The sequence below is a fragment of the Nicotiana tomentosiformis genome, chromosome 7 (assembly GCF_000390325.3).
Source record: "Nicotiana tomentosiformis chromosome 7, ASM39032v3, whole genome shotgun sequence".
NCBI classification, from domain to species: Eukaryota; Viridiplantae; Streptophyta; class Magnoliopsida; order Solanales; family Solanaceae; genus Nicotiana; species Nicotiana tomentosiformis.
The window spans coordinates 58,815,923-58,836,242 of record NC_090818.1 but is presented as its reverse complement, the minus strand read 5'-3'; the positions used below and the strand labels follow the sequence as shown (position 1 = coordinate 58,836,242).

The 20,320-nt window shown below is 40.6% G+C and overlaps 1 protein-coding gene across 2 annotated transcripts; it reads right to left on the bottom strand.

Moving 5' to 3' along the window:
* Nucleotides 1-4,783: 4,783 nt before the first annotated feature.
* Nucleotides 4,784-19,912, bottom strand: LOC104092174 (uncharacterized protein At4g06598-like). 2 transcript variants are annotated; one of them, XM_009597707.4, is made up of 5 exons: nucleotides 19,682-19,912; nucleotides 16,482-17,224; nucleotides 13,154-13,229; nucleotides 12,924-13,050; nucleotides 4,784-5,455 (listed from the first exon to the last, which is right to left on the bottom strand). In XM_009597707.4, the coding sequence occupies exons 2-5, from the start codon at nucleotides 17,201-17,203 to the stop codon at nucleotides 5,265-5,267; spliced, it is 1,116 nt and encodes a 371-aa protein (XP_009596002.1). In that variant the 5' UTR covers nucleotides 17,204-17,224; nucleotides 19,682-19,912; the 3' UTR covers nucleotides 4,784-5,264. The 2 variants fall into 2 exon arrangements, with proteins under 2 accessions (XP_009596002.1, XP_009596001.1); XM_009597706.4 differs by having other exon boundaries at nucleotides 16,482-17,221; nucleotides 19,682-19,911.
* Nucleotides 19,913-20,320: the final 408 nt, after the last annotated feature.

Below are 20,320 nucleotides of genomic sequence, written 5' to 3'. Positions count from 1 at the left end.
ATTGATATGTATTATTAGTTGTATATATGGCATTAAATATATAATAGCAACATTATTTATGTTTTACATAATTTGCGCATGTATTTTTATTTCTCGATTTATTTATTAGTTTAACACTAGAACACAAAAAAAGATGATAGCTTAATATAAATTTTAATTCATTACCAATTAAAGATAATACATGACACATACAACATAAAAATAAAATATTACACTAAACGCATCCATGCGTTTGTTTAGTCACTATCGCCCATTATTCTATGCTTCAACCACTTAAATTTCTCTTCCAACTTATTTTTTTCTTCTTCTGCCTCTTTTAGTTTCTCCTTCACTGCCGCAAGTTGTTCTTGTAGTTTCAAGATCTGGAGTTCGTATTCACCAAATGTTTAGCAAACATGATTTGTAGTATTCCTGGTTAATGGGTTCATCATACCATTCTTCAAAACTACATTGATTTTCGTCCCACCAATGGGAGAATAACACAAGACTATTAATTAACATGTTATATAAAAAAGTATTAACAAACATTTTTTCCAAAAATAATAACTTACAACTTGTTTACACATCCAACGTCTGCGCCCCAGATTGCAATTTGACCAACATGGCTTCAAAATCGCACGTTTGCCACAGTAACACCTTGGTACGTCATTGCGTCCAGACATGTCGTAATGCTCGAAAATGAAAAATTAATGGAAAGTTGTTCTATTCGTTTCGTTACAACGCAAATAATAACTAAAATGCACGAGACTTTTATAGGCAGCTAAGAGTGATTTTAGGTTACATAACGCATATTGGTGAGGTGCTACCTAAGTTTCTACCACAGACGTTGGTTGTAGGAGTCCCATATTGTTGTAGAAATCAAGCAAATGGCCTTACTGATGATAGCGATGAAATACGAGAAATGTGTGTCAATTGGGGCCTAGATTATGATGCCTCGGTCCGGAAGGGTGCGTACAGGATGTTGACGAAGAAGATGAAGATAGTGACAATGAAATAGTGCCAGATAGTGACGATAATGGCGAATGAAAATTGTTATTTATTTCTTTGGGTATATGTTAAATTGTTGTATTGAATCTTTAATGCTAAATATCAATTAGATTTAACCCCATTGGAAACATAATTTTATTTCATAAATTTTGCAAACTGATTATTTACAGACATTTAGTACAACAAAATACTATAATAAAATACTACATTTATCCTTGATAATTGGACACATTGGATGAACTTCCACCTGGATCTAAATTACCACCGCTTCCCAAACCAGCTGAAGAACATTTACGACAGTCGTGTCCTATTTGGGAACATATGCCACATTTACGCGCATAAACGGTATCACCAACATCCATTTGGTTCCATATCCGCATTTTTTTTTTTGCACTTGTTGTTGAAGCACATAATCCTTGTTATACACCATTTTAAATGGTTCTGGAGGCCAATAATGCTCAGCACCCATTAGCTGCAACTGTCCACTATAGGTATTTAAGTATGCAGCAACACTATATTTCTTATCAACGTACCTCGTTACCGCGAAACTTGTATGTTGAAAGCACTTCATGGCATGTGAGCATGGCAAGTGATAGATTGACCATTTTCCACAGGAATATAATCTTCTGGCTTCATTGACGGTGTGTGTATTATTCCCGCGGTTGTGATGCAGACCAGTGTGAACTTCAAAAATATTTCGCTCGCTGCAATATTGCAAATATGAATGCCACTGTGCTCGCTTCCTATATTTCTCAATTTATTTCATTGGTTGTGGTATAAATTCAACACCGCTTTCCATCAATGATGATGCACCTCTAGATCTTTCAACAAACCTCTATGCCATCTGCTTGAATGACATCCGCACCATGGCAATGACAGGCAATCCACGTGCAGACTTCAATAACCCGTTGAAAGACTCTGACACATTTGTAGTCAAAATTTCCCATCTTCTACCACCATCCTTATGCAAAGTCCACTTGTCAAGCTCATGTCGCATCAACCAACGATAGGCTTCTGGGTCTTCCTGCCTAATCAATTCCATTCGCCTCCTAAATTTACACTCTTGGTGATCTGTTGCAGTCATCCACATTAAATTATGTAAGTCCTTGTTCGGATAAGCCCTCTGGAAGTTGGCCTTCAAGTGCCTAACACAGTAATGGTGGTAGGCATACGGTTCCTTCCATGCACGCAAATTCTGTACATAACTTAAAATACCGCCATGCCGATCAGATATTAGACAAATACCTGAACGTTATCTCACAACGTGCTCTTTCAAGTGGTTCAAAAACAATGTCTACGTCTCTTGGTTTTCATTGGCACAAATAGCAAATGCTAGGGGAAATATACTTTCATTAGCATCTACTGCAACGGCGATCAACAATTTAATATCATACTTTCCATAGACATAAGTGTCGTCTATGGATATTACCAGCCGACAATGCACAAAACCATCAATGGCTGGTTTAAATACCCAGAACACATATCTGAATATGTATTCTGGTATTCCCGGACTCCGCTCAAACTTCCATTCAACAACAGTCCCGGGGTTAAAGTGTTGCAATGCAGCCATGTACCTGGGTAGAGCGGCAAAGGACTTATCCCAGTTACCATAAATAATTTCAAACGCACGTTTACGCCCAAGAAATGCCTTTCTTTTGGTAATGGTACATCCATATACCTGGTGGACAGATGTTATACACTCTTTGATCTTGTACCTTATGGACGTTTCAATGTATAGAATCAAGACAAGAGAAATCAAGTCAACATTCAAGTTAAAAAGATGTATTTCCCCACAGTCCACATATTTATTTTCAAATTTCTCGCACGCAGCATCCAATTACAACCTTGAAACCATCTACGACAAATAACCTTGTATACTTCCGGAGATGACTCATGAACCACGATCTCACGACACTCTTTTATGTTGTACATTCGCACCACCCTGCTTAGGCGCGCTTTATCAGCAAAAAGTATGCCCTTTGACAACACTGTTGCTCTAGTTTCATCCCACATTGTTGTCCGAATTTCGTCAAGATCCCTTGTGAGGGCATCCACATCCGGCATACTTGGCAACTGATCAAGGTAGAAAATCTCCCTTGAATGAAACGGCACATGGGACTCGTACACTCTTGGTCTAACGGGAGGTGGAGCATGCTCCCTCGTCAAATCAGGTTCATCATTCTCGTCCTCATCATCATCACCCTCATCAAGGAAGGGTGTGTCATCTCCAAACTCATCAGTATTGTTGTTATAATCACTATCATCTTCCTGACTCTGGCATCTGCCAGATCCCGATTAAATATGTCGTTTTCGGGCAATTGAGTAACGACAGGACCTTCAAGTTGCTCGTTTTCACTGCACAACCAATAAAATAATGAGTTTCTCAAATTCATCCAAACATCACATATAAACTTTATCACTTAACTTACAAATCATAATGTATTGATATCCCATGATGCACATTATCATGTTGCTGATGACTCCTGGATGGACCACCATGATCCAACACGCCAAAACTAGGCATATTCCAACTGTCCGTTGGTTCATAACTTGTAAAATTCATATCTCGTCGGTACCCCCTGTGGAATATATGAGTGTTAATACAAATACAATACATAAAAATAAACATCGTAACACAAAGAAAAATTGAAGTTTACCACTCGGCTTGTGGATTATGTAAACTTGGGGAGAAATTATGTCCTCGCTCCTCATTCGCCCGTGGAGATAAGTTTAGATCTGGCCAAACTCTTCCACCCAGAACCTGTTCGGATAAAACTACTCCAAAAAAATCACCTGATGATTGAGGGATATCCCTATTTTGCGGAACCTCAATATTGCGAACGTCTTCAGCCTTGACGTACATTTCCAACATTTTTATCACAAGAAGTTCCCGGTGTTCATCCGGAGTCCTCAAAAAATCTGTCAGAAATTCATCGTCTTCGATGTTAAACTCAGCATAACAAACAACCCCTTGCGGAGTAACAGAATACGGATATCTTCCGGTTACTTTAATATCAACCGAACGTTTGCTCACACTCATTTTTTTTACATAACAACGATGTCAGTCTATCGTACTCCATTGTAAGTGGCAACTTAACATGACACTGTGGAGAACAATTATAGTGTACTGAGTTATTCTCCACCACAATCTCACCCCCCCCTCCCCCCCCCCCCCCAATATAATGAAACCCTAATTTTTCGCTCTTTGGACATTATAACAAAATGCAAAATAACTTAACGAACAAATATTTCGGAATACCTGAAGGATCCTGAATGGATTTTTACTAAATTCTAAAACTCCTTAAATAAGAAAAAAACCAGTCCGGGGGTACAATAATTGAGGTATAGCGCATGCATAATAGGCGCTATATATGTAGCGTGTATACTGCATGTGCTATACCCATATGAATTATTGGTGGGTCAGTAAAGTACAGATGAATTATTGGTGAGATAGGAAGGTATAGCGCGGTGAATAACCGCGCTATAGATAAAATGGTAGTCAGTTTTTTTTCCACCTATTTTTTTCGTTTGAGTCCAAAAAGACCACACTTTGGTTCCGGACTCCAAGATTGAGTCCCACGTAATACTTTTTTTTCTCCTTTCTTTTAACGGTGCACCCATGATCTTAAAATCCTAAATCCGCCTCTGCTTTACCCCCTTACGCCGCATGAACCCTGATTAGTTGGACCCATGAGTTTAGCATGCCAGATGCCTGAAGCAAAATAAAAGAGTATGTTTGGTTTTGTTGTGCAGTAATATTGATAATTGGGAAAACAGAATGCTTCCATAGCTTAAATAAGAAGGAAATAATGAGCTGATGGAGCTCTATATTAATGCTTACAAGTCAATATTCATGAAAATGTACCCAAGGTAAAAATGGTGGAACCAATAGCAGGGAAATGTTACAACATAGAAAGCTGATGAGAAACTAATGAATTTAAACATACAAAGGAGTTGATAATTTAAACATACAAAGGAGAAATCATGCCGGAATTAACCACCTCAGGTGAGCCAACTGCCACAAATGCTATTCCTAGCATTGACCACCAGGTGCAAATAAAAAGATCACTTGCTTAACAAAGCTGAGGGTACATAACAATACAGAAATTAGAATCACCGCCAGAAGGTGAAAGAGGCAAAGCCGTTGAGAGAAAGTACAAGGACGGCAGGAGCTCTTTCTTATCTAGAACAATAAAAATAGTATAATTTTGTCACTGGCCAGGCAAAATCAGCTGAGGGAGAGTCAGATGTGATCAAAGTCCCAGCTACGGTCACAGTCACATGTGAAGTTGGCCAAAACCCTCTTTGTGTTTCAAAGACAGGTCTGCAAATTGCTGATCAAGATCCCTACTTGTCGTGCGTCGATGGCTGGAAGATGATTGCTGTTGCTGCTGCGACTGTGGCAGTTGCTGCTGCTGGTACAATGCTCGTAGTCTTCCTCTTTCTTTTTCCAGTACTTCATGCTCCACTGCACAGAACATTTACAGGGTTTAGTTTCCCGAGAAGTCAATAAAACGATCTTTCTACTATATCAACAATAGCAGCTTTCTGGTCACCACCATCCCCAAAGCAGAACAGTTTTTCTTTGAACTACATAGCTAATCGAACTACAAAAGTTCCTCGGCCGTGATGAAGAAAAAAATTAGGCTCTAGAAAAGTTTAAGTTTGATTACTTGAGTTTCTTTGTGAAGGTAGATTCTGTCCTTGGAGCAGAGATCCACAGTAATCTATAAACTTATAATCTCAATACCTCATTATTCAATAATGATAAAAGCATGGTGACCACTTCTCCTTTGTTGCTTTCTTTCCTTCCAAAGGTTAAAGTTTTAATGTTGAAGGGCTGAAGCACAAAAGAGGGAATCCCCTTCTAAACAGCATCTAAAACCCAACGATAATTTTGCAGTAGAAAAATCTTTTTGTTTTGTTCTAGGCAAAATACATATTTTGCCACCCGAACTATGGACCAAATCCCTGTTACACACTTTCTGACGGCCAAAATCAATTTTACACGATCAACCTTTAAAAAGTATGTCTATGTCACACCACTGTACTTGACCAATTTTCACAAAACATGTCTATGCCACACACCAATAGGATTGCGACATGTGTCCTTAACTTAAAAAAAATTACTTAATTACACATCTACCCTCTTCTTCCTTCACCGTCGCTCCACATTCTCATATAATTTCATCTGAAACTGAAAGATTCTCGACCATGGAGCAGGAGCATTACGAAATCATGGTGGTCCATGAGTGCTCTACTGAGAATTGTTATTTGCTTTTTCTTTTGACAACTACTGACTATTCGGAGTATTTGGGCAATAGTGCAGACCAAGTGTTTGATAATTGTTCTCAGAGAGTTCTGCCACTCTATGTTGCTCGGACTCTCAAAAGATGCCGCCAGGTACTTGTCGGATTCTCCAAAAATAGTGTATTTTTGGAGGATCCGACACGGGTGCAGCAACATTTTTGGAGAGTCCGAGCAACTTAGCTGCCACTTCACAAGATATAGATGTTAGGGACAATAAAAGTTTCTTTGTTCTTGATTGTCGAGGATGTCTTCTGCCATCTGAGATTGATTACAAGGCTTTCAAGAGCAAGCCAAAGAAGGCATTGGAAGAGGATGGTTAATTGAAGAAGCAAAGTGAGGATAGTTCATACGCAACTAACTCGAAATTTCATATGCAAATGTAATTCCGACTTCAACCTTCAAAGCTTTGCCGGCAATGGTGGTTTGAACATTACTCCACCCAAATCTCATCCCAAACAGTTTTTACAATTCAATTGTTTATCTCAACAACACCACAATTTTTTAATGCGAATCTGAGATCTAAAACTTATGTAGATTATTTGCTGCTTGGAATTGATTAAGAACTAATTCCTTGAGCATAAAAACATTTGAATGGACTGATTTGAGGAGGAATTCTGAACTTCCATTGTTGAGTTCTTATGAGTTCAAACCCGAGTTAAAGTTTTAAGGTTTTTTTTTTTTTTCCTAAGTAATTTTTGAGTTCACTCGCCCTTTATATGTGTATAACACGCGAGTGCCAGCTAAGCAGAGTGGTGAGTCATAGACACACTTTTGAAAGGTTGTGTGTATGATAATTTTCACCGTTAGAAATGTTACGCGGCGCCTTCCTGAAGTTCCTTGGAAGGGCGACGTAAGGCTAAGCAACCGATGTCAGTGCGGTTGCTATGCGCCAACTGAGGTCCTCGCCGTACGCTAGACTAGATTGTCAGTGCCGTACGGGAAAACCAATGTCGTGAGCAATTGGGCAGCGGAAAATGAGCAATTGATGATGAAAGCTGATGATTGTATTGATGATGATGAAAGCTATTACAAGATGCAATGCGGTGTCGGGGGGAGAGACACCAGTACAGAGAATTGTTTGAATGCTTGAATGTTTGAATGCTTTGGTCCCCCTTAATAATGCTTAAAAAAAATAAACCAAAGTTACATGACTTGACTTAAGAAAGTTGTAGAAGTACACTGAAAATGAATGAAGTAAAACTACTCTATAATTACAATGAAAAGGACTTAGTCTTCTATGGAAGCAAGTCCGATGGCAGCAACTTTGTCTTGAGCATCAGGGTCTGCGCGCGCATTGCTGTGGGCGCGCGTGGCACTATTTGGATCTGCCAGCGGCGGGGCACTGGTGCTTGGCATTGGGTCTGCGCGCGCGGCATTGTCGGTGCGCACGGCGCTGATGGCATTCGCCAGCCGCTGGGCGCTGGCATTGATTATCGGTGGGGCGACAGAGGCGCATGCTCGCTTGTCACTTGGCGCTGCCGAGACCACGGGGCCGACCGTGGCGCTAGGCGTTGGGAGGCTTGCCGGGACGCCACGGGGCGCGTCCAAGGGGTCATGGGTCGATGATGGAAAGCAGCCCATGACATTCTCCCCCACCTGAGTTGGCGACGTCCTCGGAGCCTTACCTGCCGGATGATGATGATTGGTCAGGCTCTTGTTGGCTGGGAGGTCTGTTCCCCTCGGTGTTGTGAGATGTCTTTCTGAATGATCTTCCATGTATTTCTGAAATGGTTGGAGGCGGCTGACATGGAAGACTGGATGGATTTTCCACCGGGCTGGTGTGTTCAGCTTGTATGTGGATTTCCCGATGCGCCTTTCAATGGAAAAAGGCCCGATGTAGCTTTGCAATAGGCGAGGATCTTGGGTCCTCTTTGCAAATAAGTTCTGCCTCGGGGTTCTTACCATCACTTTGTCCCCTGCTTGATGTTGGACAAAGCGACGGTTTTGTTCGGCATACCTCGTTGCCCTCTCCTGTGCTTTGACAAGATAGCTCTGCACTATCTTCAAAGTTTGCTCCCATTCTGTCGAGAAACTGGCAGCTCGATGAGATGATGGCATGTTTGGTGCATTCACATTTTGTGGGAGTAGCGGTTGCTGTCCGGTAACAATTTCAAAAGCGCTTTTGTTTGTATGGGCGCACTTTTGTGAATTGAAACACAGCTGAGCAGCATCCAGAAGCTTCACCCAATGTGTTTGTGACCCGGTTGCAAATTGGCGGAGATATTCCTCCATCATGTCATTGAACCGGTCTGTTTGATCATATGTTTGCTAATGATGATGGTTTGAGTTGTAACTCAATTTGGATCCGAGGCAACTGAAGAGTTGGGTCCAAAACTTGCTAGTGAAGCGTGGGTCGCAGTCACTAATGATGCTGCTGGGCATACCCCAATGTTTGACAACATGAGAGAAGAAGAGTCGAGTTGTATCTTCTGCCGATATGTTCTGTGGGGCTGCGATGAAGGTAGCATACTTGGAAAATTGGTCTACTACCACCATGATGGTTGCATGATTTCCGACCTTGGGTAATCCTGTGATGAAATTCAGGGAAATGCTTTCCCAAGGTCTCTGTGGGACAGGTAGCGGCTCCAAGAGTCCCGCTTGTGCTGAGTGATCCGACTTGTCCTTTTGGAATGCTTGACAAGTCTTCACGCAATGAGGGGCGCCATGAGCTGTTGGTCCCCGATGATGTGATGTCTGTTTGATGATGTTGAGGGCAGCCGGAACCGTGGGTTCAGGTCTATTGGTTCCTTCCTTAAACTGTATGGCCGTGATGTTTCCAGCGACCATCTTCTTGGATATGCACGGTATGGTGTGGGGTTTGGCCCCGTTGTCTCCCATCATTAGGAGCATGTTGGCATATGGTACCGGGATGGTGTTGGTCTGCCTGAGGAATTCCAATCCCACTATCAGTTCGAAGTCATCGATGATAGCTATGCATAGGTCGAATATTCCTTTGTATGGGCCAAGCTTGATTGGCACTTCTTTGGCTATTCCACTCACTTGCTGAGATGGAGAGTTGATAGCCTTGACACGACCTTTGCATTTTTGCACTGCTAGACCGAGGCGTTGTACCTGAGTTGAGGCCAGGTAGTTGTGGCTAGCACCCGTGTCTATCAATGCTCGAATAGGTCTGCCGTTTACTTTCATGTCAACGAACATTAAGGTCCTCTTTTGTGATGCGGGAGGCCTCTCGTCCGCCTTTCCTTTCCCTTTCTTGTCGATTGGGAATGCTTCTTCTTGGGGTTGCCAGTACTGGTTCCCGCCAAGGTATCATGAATGGAGCCAACAAATGCGTTGAAGGCCCCTACCTGTTCTTCGTCGGCTGAGCCGTCCTGATCTGACTCATCGTCGTCAACAGTTTGTTGAGCATTGATTTGTGTACTGGGGCATTGATTGTTCCAATGTTCCCCGCCGCAATGACGGCATTCTGATGGGGGCTTTCTCCCCTGATTGTTGTTGACTGATGCAGCAGTGTTGCTGCTTGAGGAAGGAGTCTTAGATTTGGATGCACCTCGATCTCTTCCGTTTCTGTTGGGGCCACCGTTGCTAGGTTGGCTCCCGTTGCATCCCCTCGGACAGGCGGCTGGGGCCTATCCTTCTGAGTTTCCAACTGGTAATCCCCAAGGCACTCTGCAGCTTGAATGGCCTTGGGCAGGGTATCTACCCGTTGTCTTTGCAGCTCCATACGAGCATGAGGTTTCAAACCTTCTATGAATGCGAACAGTTTGTCTTTGTCCCCTATATCCCGTATGTTTAGCATGAGTGCGGAGAATTCACGCACGTAGTCCCGCACCGACCTGGTGTGGCGGAGTTCGCGCAACTTTCTCCGTGCATTGTATTCCACATTTTCGGGGAAGAACTGCAGGCGTATGGCGGCCTTCAGTTCTGCCCATGTCTGGAGAGTATCTTCACCGGCCCTGATGGCTTCGTATTTGACTCGCCACCAGAGTTTTGCATCGCCTTGAAGATACATGGCAGCAGTTGCTACCTTCTTGGATTCCTCCAACTGTCCAACGGCGTCGAAATATTGTTCGATGTCGAAGATGAAGTTTTCCACTTCTTTAGCATCCCGGGCTCCGTTGTATGGCTTGGGCTCCGGAATTTTCAGCTTTTGTGGCATGGGGGCAATGTTCGTGGCACCCCTGATGTGGTTTTCGCCTCCTTTGAGCAGGCTTTGAAGGGCAGCATTGACAACATTGAGCTGGCCTGTCAAGTTGTCTATGGTTTGCTGCATGACGGTCAGTCTGTCTGCCTCTAGTTCCCGATGGGCTAAATCCTCGGCACGCTCCTGTTGGAGGTCCTCGAATTGGCCATGAATTTTGGTTGCCTCGACGGCAGCCGTTTGCCGGTCTTCCTCAGAGTCTTGACTGATGTTTGCTATGTCAACTTCGGCCTGCCGCATTCTGCGGTCCAGGTCGTCCAACCTTTGCACTAGGCTGGTTTTTAGATCAGGCAACGTATGCACGATGGGCCGTAATGCGTCAACCGTCTCTTCTAGGGTCGTGATGCGATCCCCGTAATTCACCATGGTCAGAAATGGTGATGATGATGGCAATGAGTTCCCTCGTCCGATGTCGAGCCTAGGCTCTGATACCAACTGTTACGCGGCGCCTTCCTGAAATTCCTTGGAAGGGCGACGTAAGGCTAAGCAACCGATGTCAGTGCGGTTGCTATGCGCCAACTGAGGTCCTCGCCGTACGCTAGACTAGATTGTCAGTGTCGTACGGGAAAACCAATGTCGTGAGCAATTGAGCAGCGGAAAATGAGCAATTGATGATGAAAGCTGATGATTGTATTGATGATGATGAAAGCTATTACAAGATGCAATGCGGTGTCGGGGGGGAGAGACACCAGTACAGAGAATTGTTTGAATGCTTGAATGTTTGAATGCTTTGGTCCCCCTTAATAATGCTTAAAAAAATAAACCAAAGTTACATGAGTTGACCTAAGAAAGCTGTAGAAGCACACTGAAAATGAATGAAGTAAAACTAATCTATAATTACAATGAAAAGGACTTAGTCTTCTATGGAAGCAAGTCCGATGGTAGCAACTTTGTCTTGAGCATCAGGGTCTGCGCGCGCATTGCTGTGGGCGCGCGCGGCACTATTTGGATCTGCCAGCGGCGGGGCGCTGGTGCTTGGCATTGGGTCTGCGCGCGCGGCATTGTCGGTGCGCGCGGCGCTGATGGCATTCGCCAGCCGCTGGGCGCTGGCACTGATTATCGGTGGGGTGACAAAGGCGCATGCTCGCTTGTCACTTGGTGCTGCCGAGACCACGGGGCCGACCGTGGCGCTAGGCGTTGGGAGGCTTGCCGGGACGCCACGGGGCACGTCCAAGGGGTCATGGGTCGATGATGGAAAGCAACCCATGACAGAAAGTGTGTAACAGGGATTTGGTCCATAATTCAGGTGGTAAACTTACGTATTTTGCCTTTGTTCTATAAGAAACTTTGACATAGTCCCGCTATCCATTGGAAGAGCAGATAATAACTTTGGTCCTATCCTAGGAAGCACAAGTTTGGGTTGAATCAGTTCCTATATCTCTTATATTTTTTATTAGTTATTAATTCCAATATCATTTTTAACTAATTAAAAGTCAAAACAGCCTTTGTAACAAACAGACGTATATCCTTTCAAAAAGAATATGCAGTAAGAACCTCAATTGCTCGGACACGGGTACGGATCTAGAGGTCGAATCCTTCGAGATGTAAATTCTAAGATTCAGGGATATGGATCCTAGTACGGATACGGGTGCGAAGATCCGGCTAAAAATAATTCCAAAAAATAAAAATATAAAAATCTCTCTAAATTATGAGAAATTTTGTGAAAAACTTACATATAGCTTTTAAAGTGTGGATTTCTTTTTTATTCTCAAGTTGTAGATAAGTAAAGGATTGATTTCCCAGATAAGGTATGCTATTTTCTTCAAATTTACCTTAGTTTTGGTTCTGATTTTGGAAATCAAATTGTATCTTATCTCGAATTTTTCCGTCCGTCGTGGTCAAAGTACCCAAAATTATTTGACCAGATCCGGTACGGATTCCATACCCACACCCATACTAGTGTCGTGTCGACACAGGTGCGGCACCTAAACTGTCGTGTCGGAGCAACTTAGGTAAGAACAATGTATGCTACTGCCTACTGTACACACAGCTCCAAAGGAGCTAGACAAAATCATAAATTAATAGATTGAACTGCATACACAGCTCTAAAAGCTAGACAAAATCATAAATTCATAGAAATTGCAGATTTCAAGGATATCTTTTTTGCACACAAAAAAAAATGATGCTTTCTGGAATTACACAAGTTGTCCCCATTTCTCCTAGAAAACAAGCAATTTGCTAATGAGACCAAACATTGCTCAACACAATGTGCTTCCAGTTTTAGGAAAACCTAACCCAGTTTCCCAGCTCATCTTCAAACCGACCTTACTTACGTCGAGATTTTTATTCCCCATTAGAACACCATTCATGTGATGTGATAATTCTTTCAAGATAACCCTAATTTCCAACTATGCAGGTTTAGACTCATTATATCTGTGCTGCATATTCAACTTTTTAATACCACTTCAAGCGCTGGAAATAGCAGATACAACAATAAAGTATGACAGATAAAGAAGAAACTTACAATACTTTATCAGCTGTTCTTGAGCTAAATTTTCTAAGCGCTGCTTTAAGGCTTTATTCTCCATGCTTAGAATAAGGCTCTGCTGGTTAAGGAATTCAAGCTCAGCGGACACTTCAGAACCTTCAGCCTGGAAATTAGTAATGACCAGATCAACATTTTTAACAAAATACAACATGCATCATACAGTCATTTCAAAGAGTATATTACTTAAAGCGTCTGTGAAAACACACCTGCAGAGCTTGTACATTTCTTTCCAGCTCAGATATGTATTGAAGCTTCCGAACTCGCGATCGTTGAGCAAACTGTCTGCATTACATGGCACCTTGTCTTTAGTAAACTTCACTATATGTTAAATAAAATCCAAACAATATCCAACTAATGACACGAATAGTAGATAAGTGAATCAGTTGGCATATCCTATAATAAAAGAGGATAAGTTGTAGACAAAACATATTCTTCCACAACAAGTGGAAAAATAATTTAGTCAAAACAAGTGTGGCAAAAAATCGAAGAGAGATGGGAAAAGAGACTTGCTACATGGAAAAGGCAGTACCTATCACTGGGAGGTAGGGTGATTTTTTTTCTTTTTTTGATAATCATGGTGTCCGGGCCAGCTTACACGCAACTCAACTAAATTCACGGGATACCTGCTAACTCTGTCCACCAAAACTTGGACAAATGGGATAAAATCACCAAGTGTTTTTGCCTCCGCTAGGATTTGAACCTAAGACTCATGGTTCTTAACCCACTTCCTTGACCACTGGGCCACACCCTTGGGGTCCTGGGAGGTAGGGTAATTCTTATCAAGAGTGTACTTGATTCTCTTCCAGCCTATCTTATGTCTATTTCTTCTGCCAGTGAATGTGAGGACAAAGTTGGATAAGATCAGGAGGAACTTTTTGTGGAAGGGAAGCAAAGAAAAGAGAACTTTTCACCTGGTAAAGTGGGACAGGGTGTTGATGGATAAAAGAAATAGGGGGCTGGGCACTTGAAAGTGCACAATAGTAGCTTAATTATGAAATGGTTGTGGAGATATGGCAGAGAAGCAAGGAGCTAGTGGACAAGAGTGATTACTAGAAAAGATGGTGATTAAAGCCTATGTATTCAGGTCCCGTACAGATTTCTCATGGTTTAGGCTTATGGAAGCATATATGCATCTTATGGGCTGCTTTTGAATCGCATAAAAAGGTTAAGATTGGTAACGGAAGGAATATATGGTTTTGGCATGATGCTTGGATAGGACCCACACCATTAAAGATCATGTATCATGATCTTTATGGTTTCACCAACAATGCAGGAAGCTATGCCCCACAGTGCTCGAATGGGAGCTCCTGGTGTATAAGTTTTAGGAGAAATTGCTCTGATTGGGAAATACCCAGAATGGCTCTCTCTGAACGACTTAGAGAATGTATCTCTCAAACGCAGAAGTTGAGGATTTTGTTGTATGGACAACGCAGAACTATGGTCTCTCTGTTAAGTTTTGCCACAAGGCAACCAACAATGAGGGAGACAGCTCTACAGTTGGCCATGTAAACAGTTACAGAAATCTAAAGCACCTTACAAAATCAGTTGTTTTATGTGGCTGGTCACTCACGACACATGCCTCACTCATTGCAACCTACAGAGAAGGGGAATGACGATATGCAACAGGTGCTTTATGTGTAACAGCAAGGTGGAAAGCTGCAACCACCTCTTTTTGCATTGCCCAGTTGTTAACCAGATTTGGTTGCTTTTCTTTTAGTACTTATTCAGGATGCAATTCCTCATGCCATATATATTAAACAGTTACTCAACCACTGGGCTTCCAGGGGAATCAGAAAACCACTGAGGAAGATATAGAACACGGTGCCTGTTAGTGTCTGTTGGGTTATATGGAAAGAGAGGAATGCTAGAAATTTCGAAGAGAAGATAGATACTGTACAGAAGCTGAAATACAAATGTTTATGGTTGTTGACAATCTACAGGATGTAAAGAATGAAAATAGCATATGCTAGATTTCATAGAATCTTTACAGGAATAGGTTTTTGTACAGCAGGGTTCCTTCCTTTTTGGTTTTTTTTGTAATGAAGGATTCCTAACCAGTGTACTGCCTTTGTACTATCCTAGTGCCAGGCTGCTCTACTTTTGAAATAATGTTCACTTACCTATTCAAGAAAAAGAACATATTCTTCCGCACCTAAAAATCAAAGTGCTCCATCTCTATCAAATTAGACGGCAGATGGCCATTTGATTCGTGCGAAGTTTAAGAAAATGTTTTGGGTAAGTTGATACGTCGAAGTTAGCAAGAAAGGTGCTAAAAAGAATTGAAACGCATCAATAGTAGGGTAATTTGTCAAGTATAAATCACTAATGTAAAAAGTGATATTAATTACTGCCTTTGCATTGCACAGAATCGGAAAACAAAAGCCCCTTCAAAGTGGCTTGTTTCTCTTGGTTGGTGACAAAGAAGGCATATTTGACAGAAGACAATCTACAAAAAGGGGCACCATTTTGTGTAGCAGGTTTCATTTATGTGGAAAGGAAGCTGAAAGTGTAAATCACCTCTTTTTAAATCGTAATGTAACTGCTCAACTATGACAAATCTATCTGAACATTGGGTGATGCCCAGAACTCTCATACAATTACTTCAGTGCTGGAACAGGGGAAAAAGGGAGAAAAAGAAGTCATTTTGGTGGATTACCATTCCAGCTAATATTTGGGGGACCGGACGGAAGGAAAGGAACACCAAATGCTTTGAAGGCAAAAGCAAATTCGATCCAACAGATCAAATTTAACTGTTCACTTTTTTCTTTTGCTAAATAGTACATATTCCAGCACTTCCTTTTCCTTAGAGCTGCAGATCTAATACAATTACTTTTTCTATAGAATAAAAAAAAAGTTACCGTCTATGCATTATAATGAACTGTTGAAGGTGGGAAAGTTTACGTTTAGGAAAAGGGGTCCGTGAAATTCAGGAGGAGTGAAAAAGACAAGGTCAAGTAAGTTAAGATAAAAGGAAGAAGAAATGTTCCTGACATATATATCCTTCCTGTAGCATAAAAATCAATTTGTTGTTAGAAGTTAAATCACCTATTTTTGTCAACATCTATGGATCGATAGGATTTGAACACCATAGGCATCCCTTGAAAAATTCAAAGAGCATAGACTACCCTACACTTTTGCTGTAGGCCGGTATCCTGTTCAGTGTACAATATCATTAAAGTTTTAGAAGGTAAATAACACAGAATCATAGTACTACTTATTGTGGCTGCAGAGATTCAGAAGAAAAAAAAAAACATGCTAAATTACTTATTAATGAAAATTAAAATCCCATTTGGTTTTCAGCTATCCTGGTTATAAGCCTCCAACTAACCAAAACATCCAGTAAACTGATAGTATGGGCATGCAACAAAAAGAAAAAGGAATGATAGACAAACCATGAAAAGAGAAACCAAGAACTATACTATAAACAGTAACTGCTACAGGAACTATGTCTTCTTTCAAATTTCAACATACAGAAAATATGTTTATTCACTTCACAGCTATTTCCTTTGGGGTTGCTGAGAGAGTTACACTTACTGCTTTGCACGTTTCGTGTCACTTTCTGATGCAGAACTCTTGCTGTGAGAAGAATCCTTTTTTTCACCTGATCCCACTGGATTAGGAGAGACAGATTCAACTAAATCCTGCTTGTCGCTTCCTGCAGATTTGGGCCTCTCTCCTTCTTGTGGAGGACATGATGCTCCCAAGCTGTGAGTCTTGACATTTTCCCTAAAAGGGGGCCGGCCACGGGGATGTTGTATTGCATTTGGAGAAGCATCCCTTGCCCTATTCTTTTGTCGGTTTGAGAAGTTTTGATCAACATGAAATGTGGCATGCCGAGCATCTTTGTAATAATCAAAGTCTTGGGATCCCCAGGAAGGGACAGGAGTTAAATTTCTGAATTTGTTATCATCTTGAGCTATGTAATCTAAGTTTGCAATGTTAGCAGCATCATGATATGTAAAGGAGTCACTAGATGAACGTCGATGGCCACCTCTGCGTACTGGAGTTTCCGGCTCGTTAAGAAGATCATCCAACCAAGATGGTTGCTCCTCTATAAGACAACTTTCAGAAGAAGTGCGCTGATGGTGTGAACCATCTCTAGATTTTGAAATGCCTTTTTGGGTGACAGCAGAACTAGGGACATAATCAACATACGAGGGAGATATGCTAGGAAACGGACTTTTAGGAGGCAGTAAAGAGCTCTTTCCATTGTACACCATATTTCTCATGCTAGATGCCCCCTTGGAATTTGCCATGCAAAGAACACAAGATCCCTGCTAAACAATGAAATAATTGTACATATGTGAAAAGAAAGAAAGGAAATAATTGTCTCCATATTATGCTAGATAGATTAGAAGCAACTTATTGTAACCCATCCCAAAAAAAATGTAAGCAAGTAAACAGTCCGTTGGAAAAAGAATCTAACACTACAACAGCAAGCTATCCTGTAAGAAATCCCATTTAGCACGAGGCAAAGTATCACCAGGAAATCTGAAATTTTCTATGCTAATAAACGATCAACATAAGTCAGTTTACCAGCCCAATACAAAGAGGAGATAAAGAAACAAGAGCCATTGCCAATCATTCTGCACATTCATGTCTACCAAATGAATAGAACACACCCAATCATGGAATAAAAGATTCACACAAAAATTGGAAAAGCTAGTTTGCCTCTGCAGCAGGTGATCAAAGAGGATATCAGGATATGGAACAAATGGATCGTGGACATTTAATTTAAAGATGCTAAGAGTGAACGAAAGGGGAGGAAGAGAAGGTAAGGAGCATGTTTATCACCAACAGAGGGTAAGCTCACCTCAACTTTGCAAATGCACTCAAAACAGATAGACAGAATGAATGCTCAACTTAAATTTGCAAAAGCACTCAAAACAGATAGATACAAAATCCAAGGAAGAACTGCCATCTTCTTCGATGTGCAATTTTTTTCTTTTATCTTCATTGTTCAGAGGAAAGGGGATTAAATGCGTAGAGCATGTGGAAATCCAAAAATTCATCAGAACATTATGTTCGCTACAAATCAAAGTCTAATCTATCTGGTCGCGGCTATATGTACATGCACTTCATAATAAATTTACGCCATCATTTTAGGGAAAAGGACCCACAATAAAAAATCAATAACAAGTGAAAGAAGAATACATAATTTCCCACCATCTTCAAATGGAGTAAAAAACCATTTCCTAACTTTGTAATAGGAAGCTATGCTTTTCTTTGGTAATGCTGTTTTATGGAAAACATAGAAGTATAGGCCTGACTTGGGGTCTGTAAGAAGAAACTTCAACGGATTAGAATTGGACATTGTTTTGAAGCTCTAGCTTCTGTACTTCACTAGCATCATGTTGGCAGTGATCAAAACATGTTGGTGGACAGGTACAAATTCTGGATGAATCTCCAAGGAATCATATTACAAGCTTTTGTTCAGCTTAGGAGCAAATAGCATGGATTTCATTTAGAGAATTAGATTGAAAGTGCATCTCCTCTAGCTTTAGCAGTAAGCAAAGTAAAACTTTGCTACATGTTTGAAAGAACACAATACGTGTCAATCAAGCTAGTGTATGTTTGTATTTCTAGATCACTACAAACAAGTAGCTCCAGGCATCCAAGTTCAAGGATATAAATCAAAGCCCAGCATCGTTCGCAGAGCTTGTGAAACCAGTTTCCATCTAAGAAGTAGAACCACACAAAGCAGGAGAATAAGGCTTTCGTCAACATTATCTGTTTGGGTACGCATTTCAAAACTATTAAATCAGCGGAAAAAATATTCCAGCCAGGATAACTCAAACTGCATTTTAAGACACTCAAAAGGTTAACTGTAGCTTTGCTACCTCTCTGCAGGCACTTCAGGATAAATCTCTCCTCACCAAGTGACTATATCCGTTTATCATCGGAACCCCATGTGTAACCAACGACAACTAATCCTAAGCGTCAACCCTAGAATAATTGTGAAGCACAATATGAATCATCAATACCCATTCTATTAAATTTGGGCATATTTCATTCCACTACTCAAAAATCTAAATCTCACACTTATTCCTGCACTGACATACAAATCTCTAAATAAACAAAAAAGACTACTAAAAAACAATGGCAGAACCCATGTTAAATCATTCCAAACTATTACTCACTCCGTCCCATTTTATATGATGCACTTTGAGTGAGTACGGAGTCTAAGAAAGAAAAAAGACTTTTGAAATTTGTAGTGTAAAACAAGTAATAACTACTTGTGGTTCTCATTAAGAGTAAAATGGAAAGTTTAAAGTTAAATTGTTTCTAAATATAGAAAGGTAATACTATTAGTTTTGGGACAAACTAAGAAGTAAAGTGCATCACATAAATTGGGATAGAGGGAGTAATCAACCTCATATACACACACAATCAGAGCTTACTTTCATGTTAAATATCTTAACGAGTAAAAAAAGAAATAATTTTACAACCACTGATTGGGCAATTAGGAAAACAAAGTAAAGTAAAGAAGGAAAATATTTTCCCCCAAATCTCAGGCTTAACATAATAATTTGTTTCTCTTAATTTAAGTTTTCTCATCTGGAAATGCAAATGATCAAACAAAAAGGTAAAACACTCAACTAATTTTCTCTCTCTTTTTCTTCCTTCTAATTCTTCAACACTTAATTGGCCTACCATTTCCAGCTACCAAAGAGACGATTTCTTAAATAAATAAATAATTAAGGCAACTAAAGAAGATATGAAGAGAATTATACCAATGAGCTAAATTGATAATGAAGATCTCAAGGGGCGATGTGAAAAATGGAAGATTCAATAAAATTTGAAGCTCACTGCAATTGCTGCTAATCCCTTTCTTCTTATTGTTTTGCAAATCTATCTTTACTTTATTACTCCTTCACGTCTCATGTTGAAACTTGAAAGACAACCCAAAATGAGATGGCTTTTTATTACTTTTGGTGGTCTTTACGGTCTCATCCCCATTATATTCTTCGATAGGCGTGTAAAAGTCCCTACTTCTATTTTCGAGGATCAATTGGTTTGCCAACAAATTATACTGAAATTATAATATGAGTATTAAATAATTGATAGAAACTACTTAATGGTTATACTTTTACTTCCAATTTTAACTTTGATTTTCTTAAAAAATATTTGGAGAAGAGCAAATGTGTTACTATTTTGTTGTTCTAATCTCGAGCTTAGTAATTCAGAGGTTATTATCCCAGATAAAATGCGTAAAAATAATACTACAATATGATTCTTTCACATCCGATTCTTTCTGTTTTGGTTTAAACATTTTCCGAATTGCTAATCCCAAGATTTACCAAATGCGAAATAGAAAAATTATATATTTTGTTCCGGAATTCCTCATCCTTGTAATCAAACGGGTCCTTATT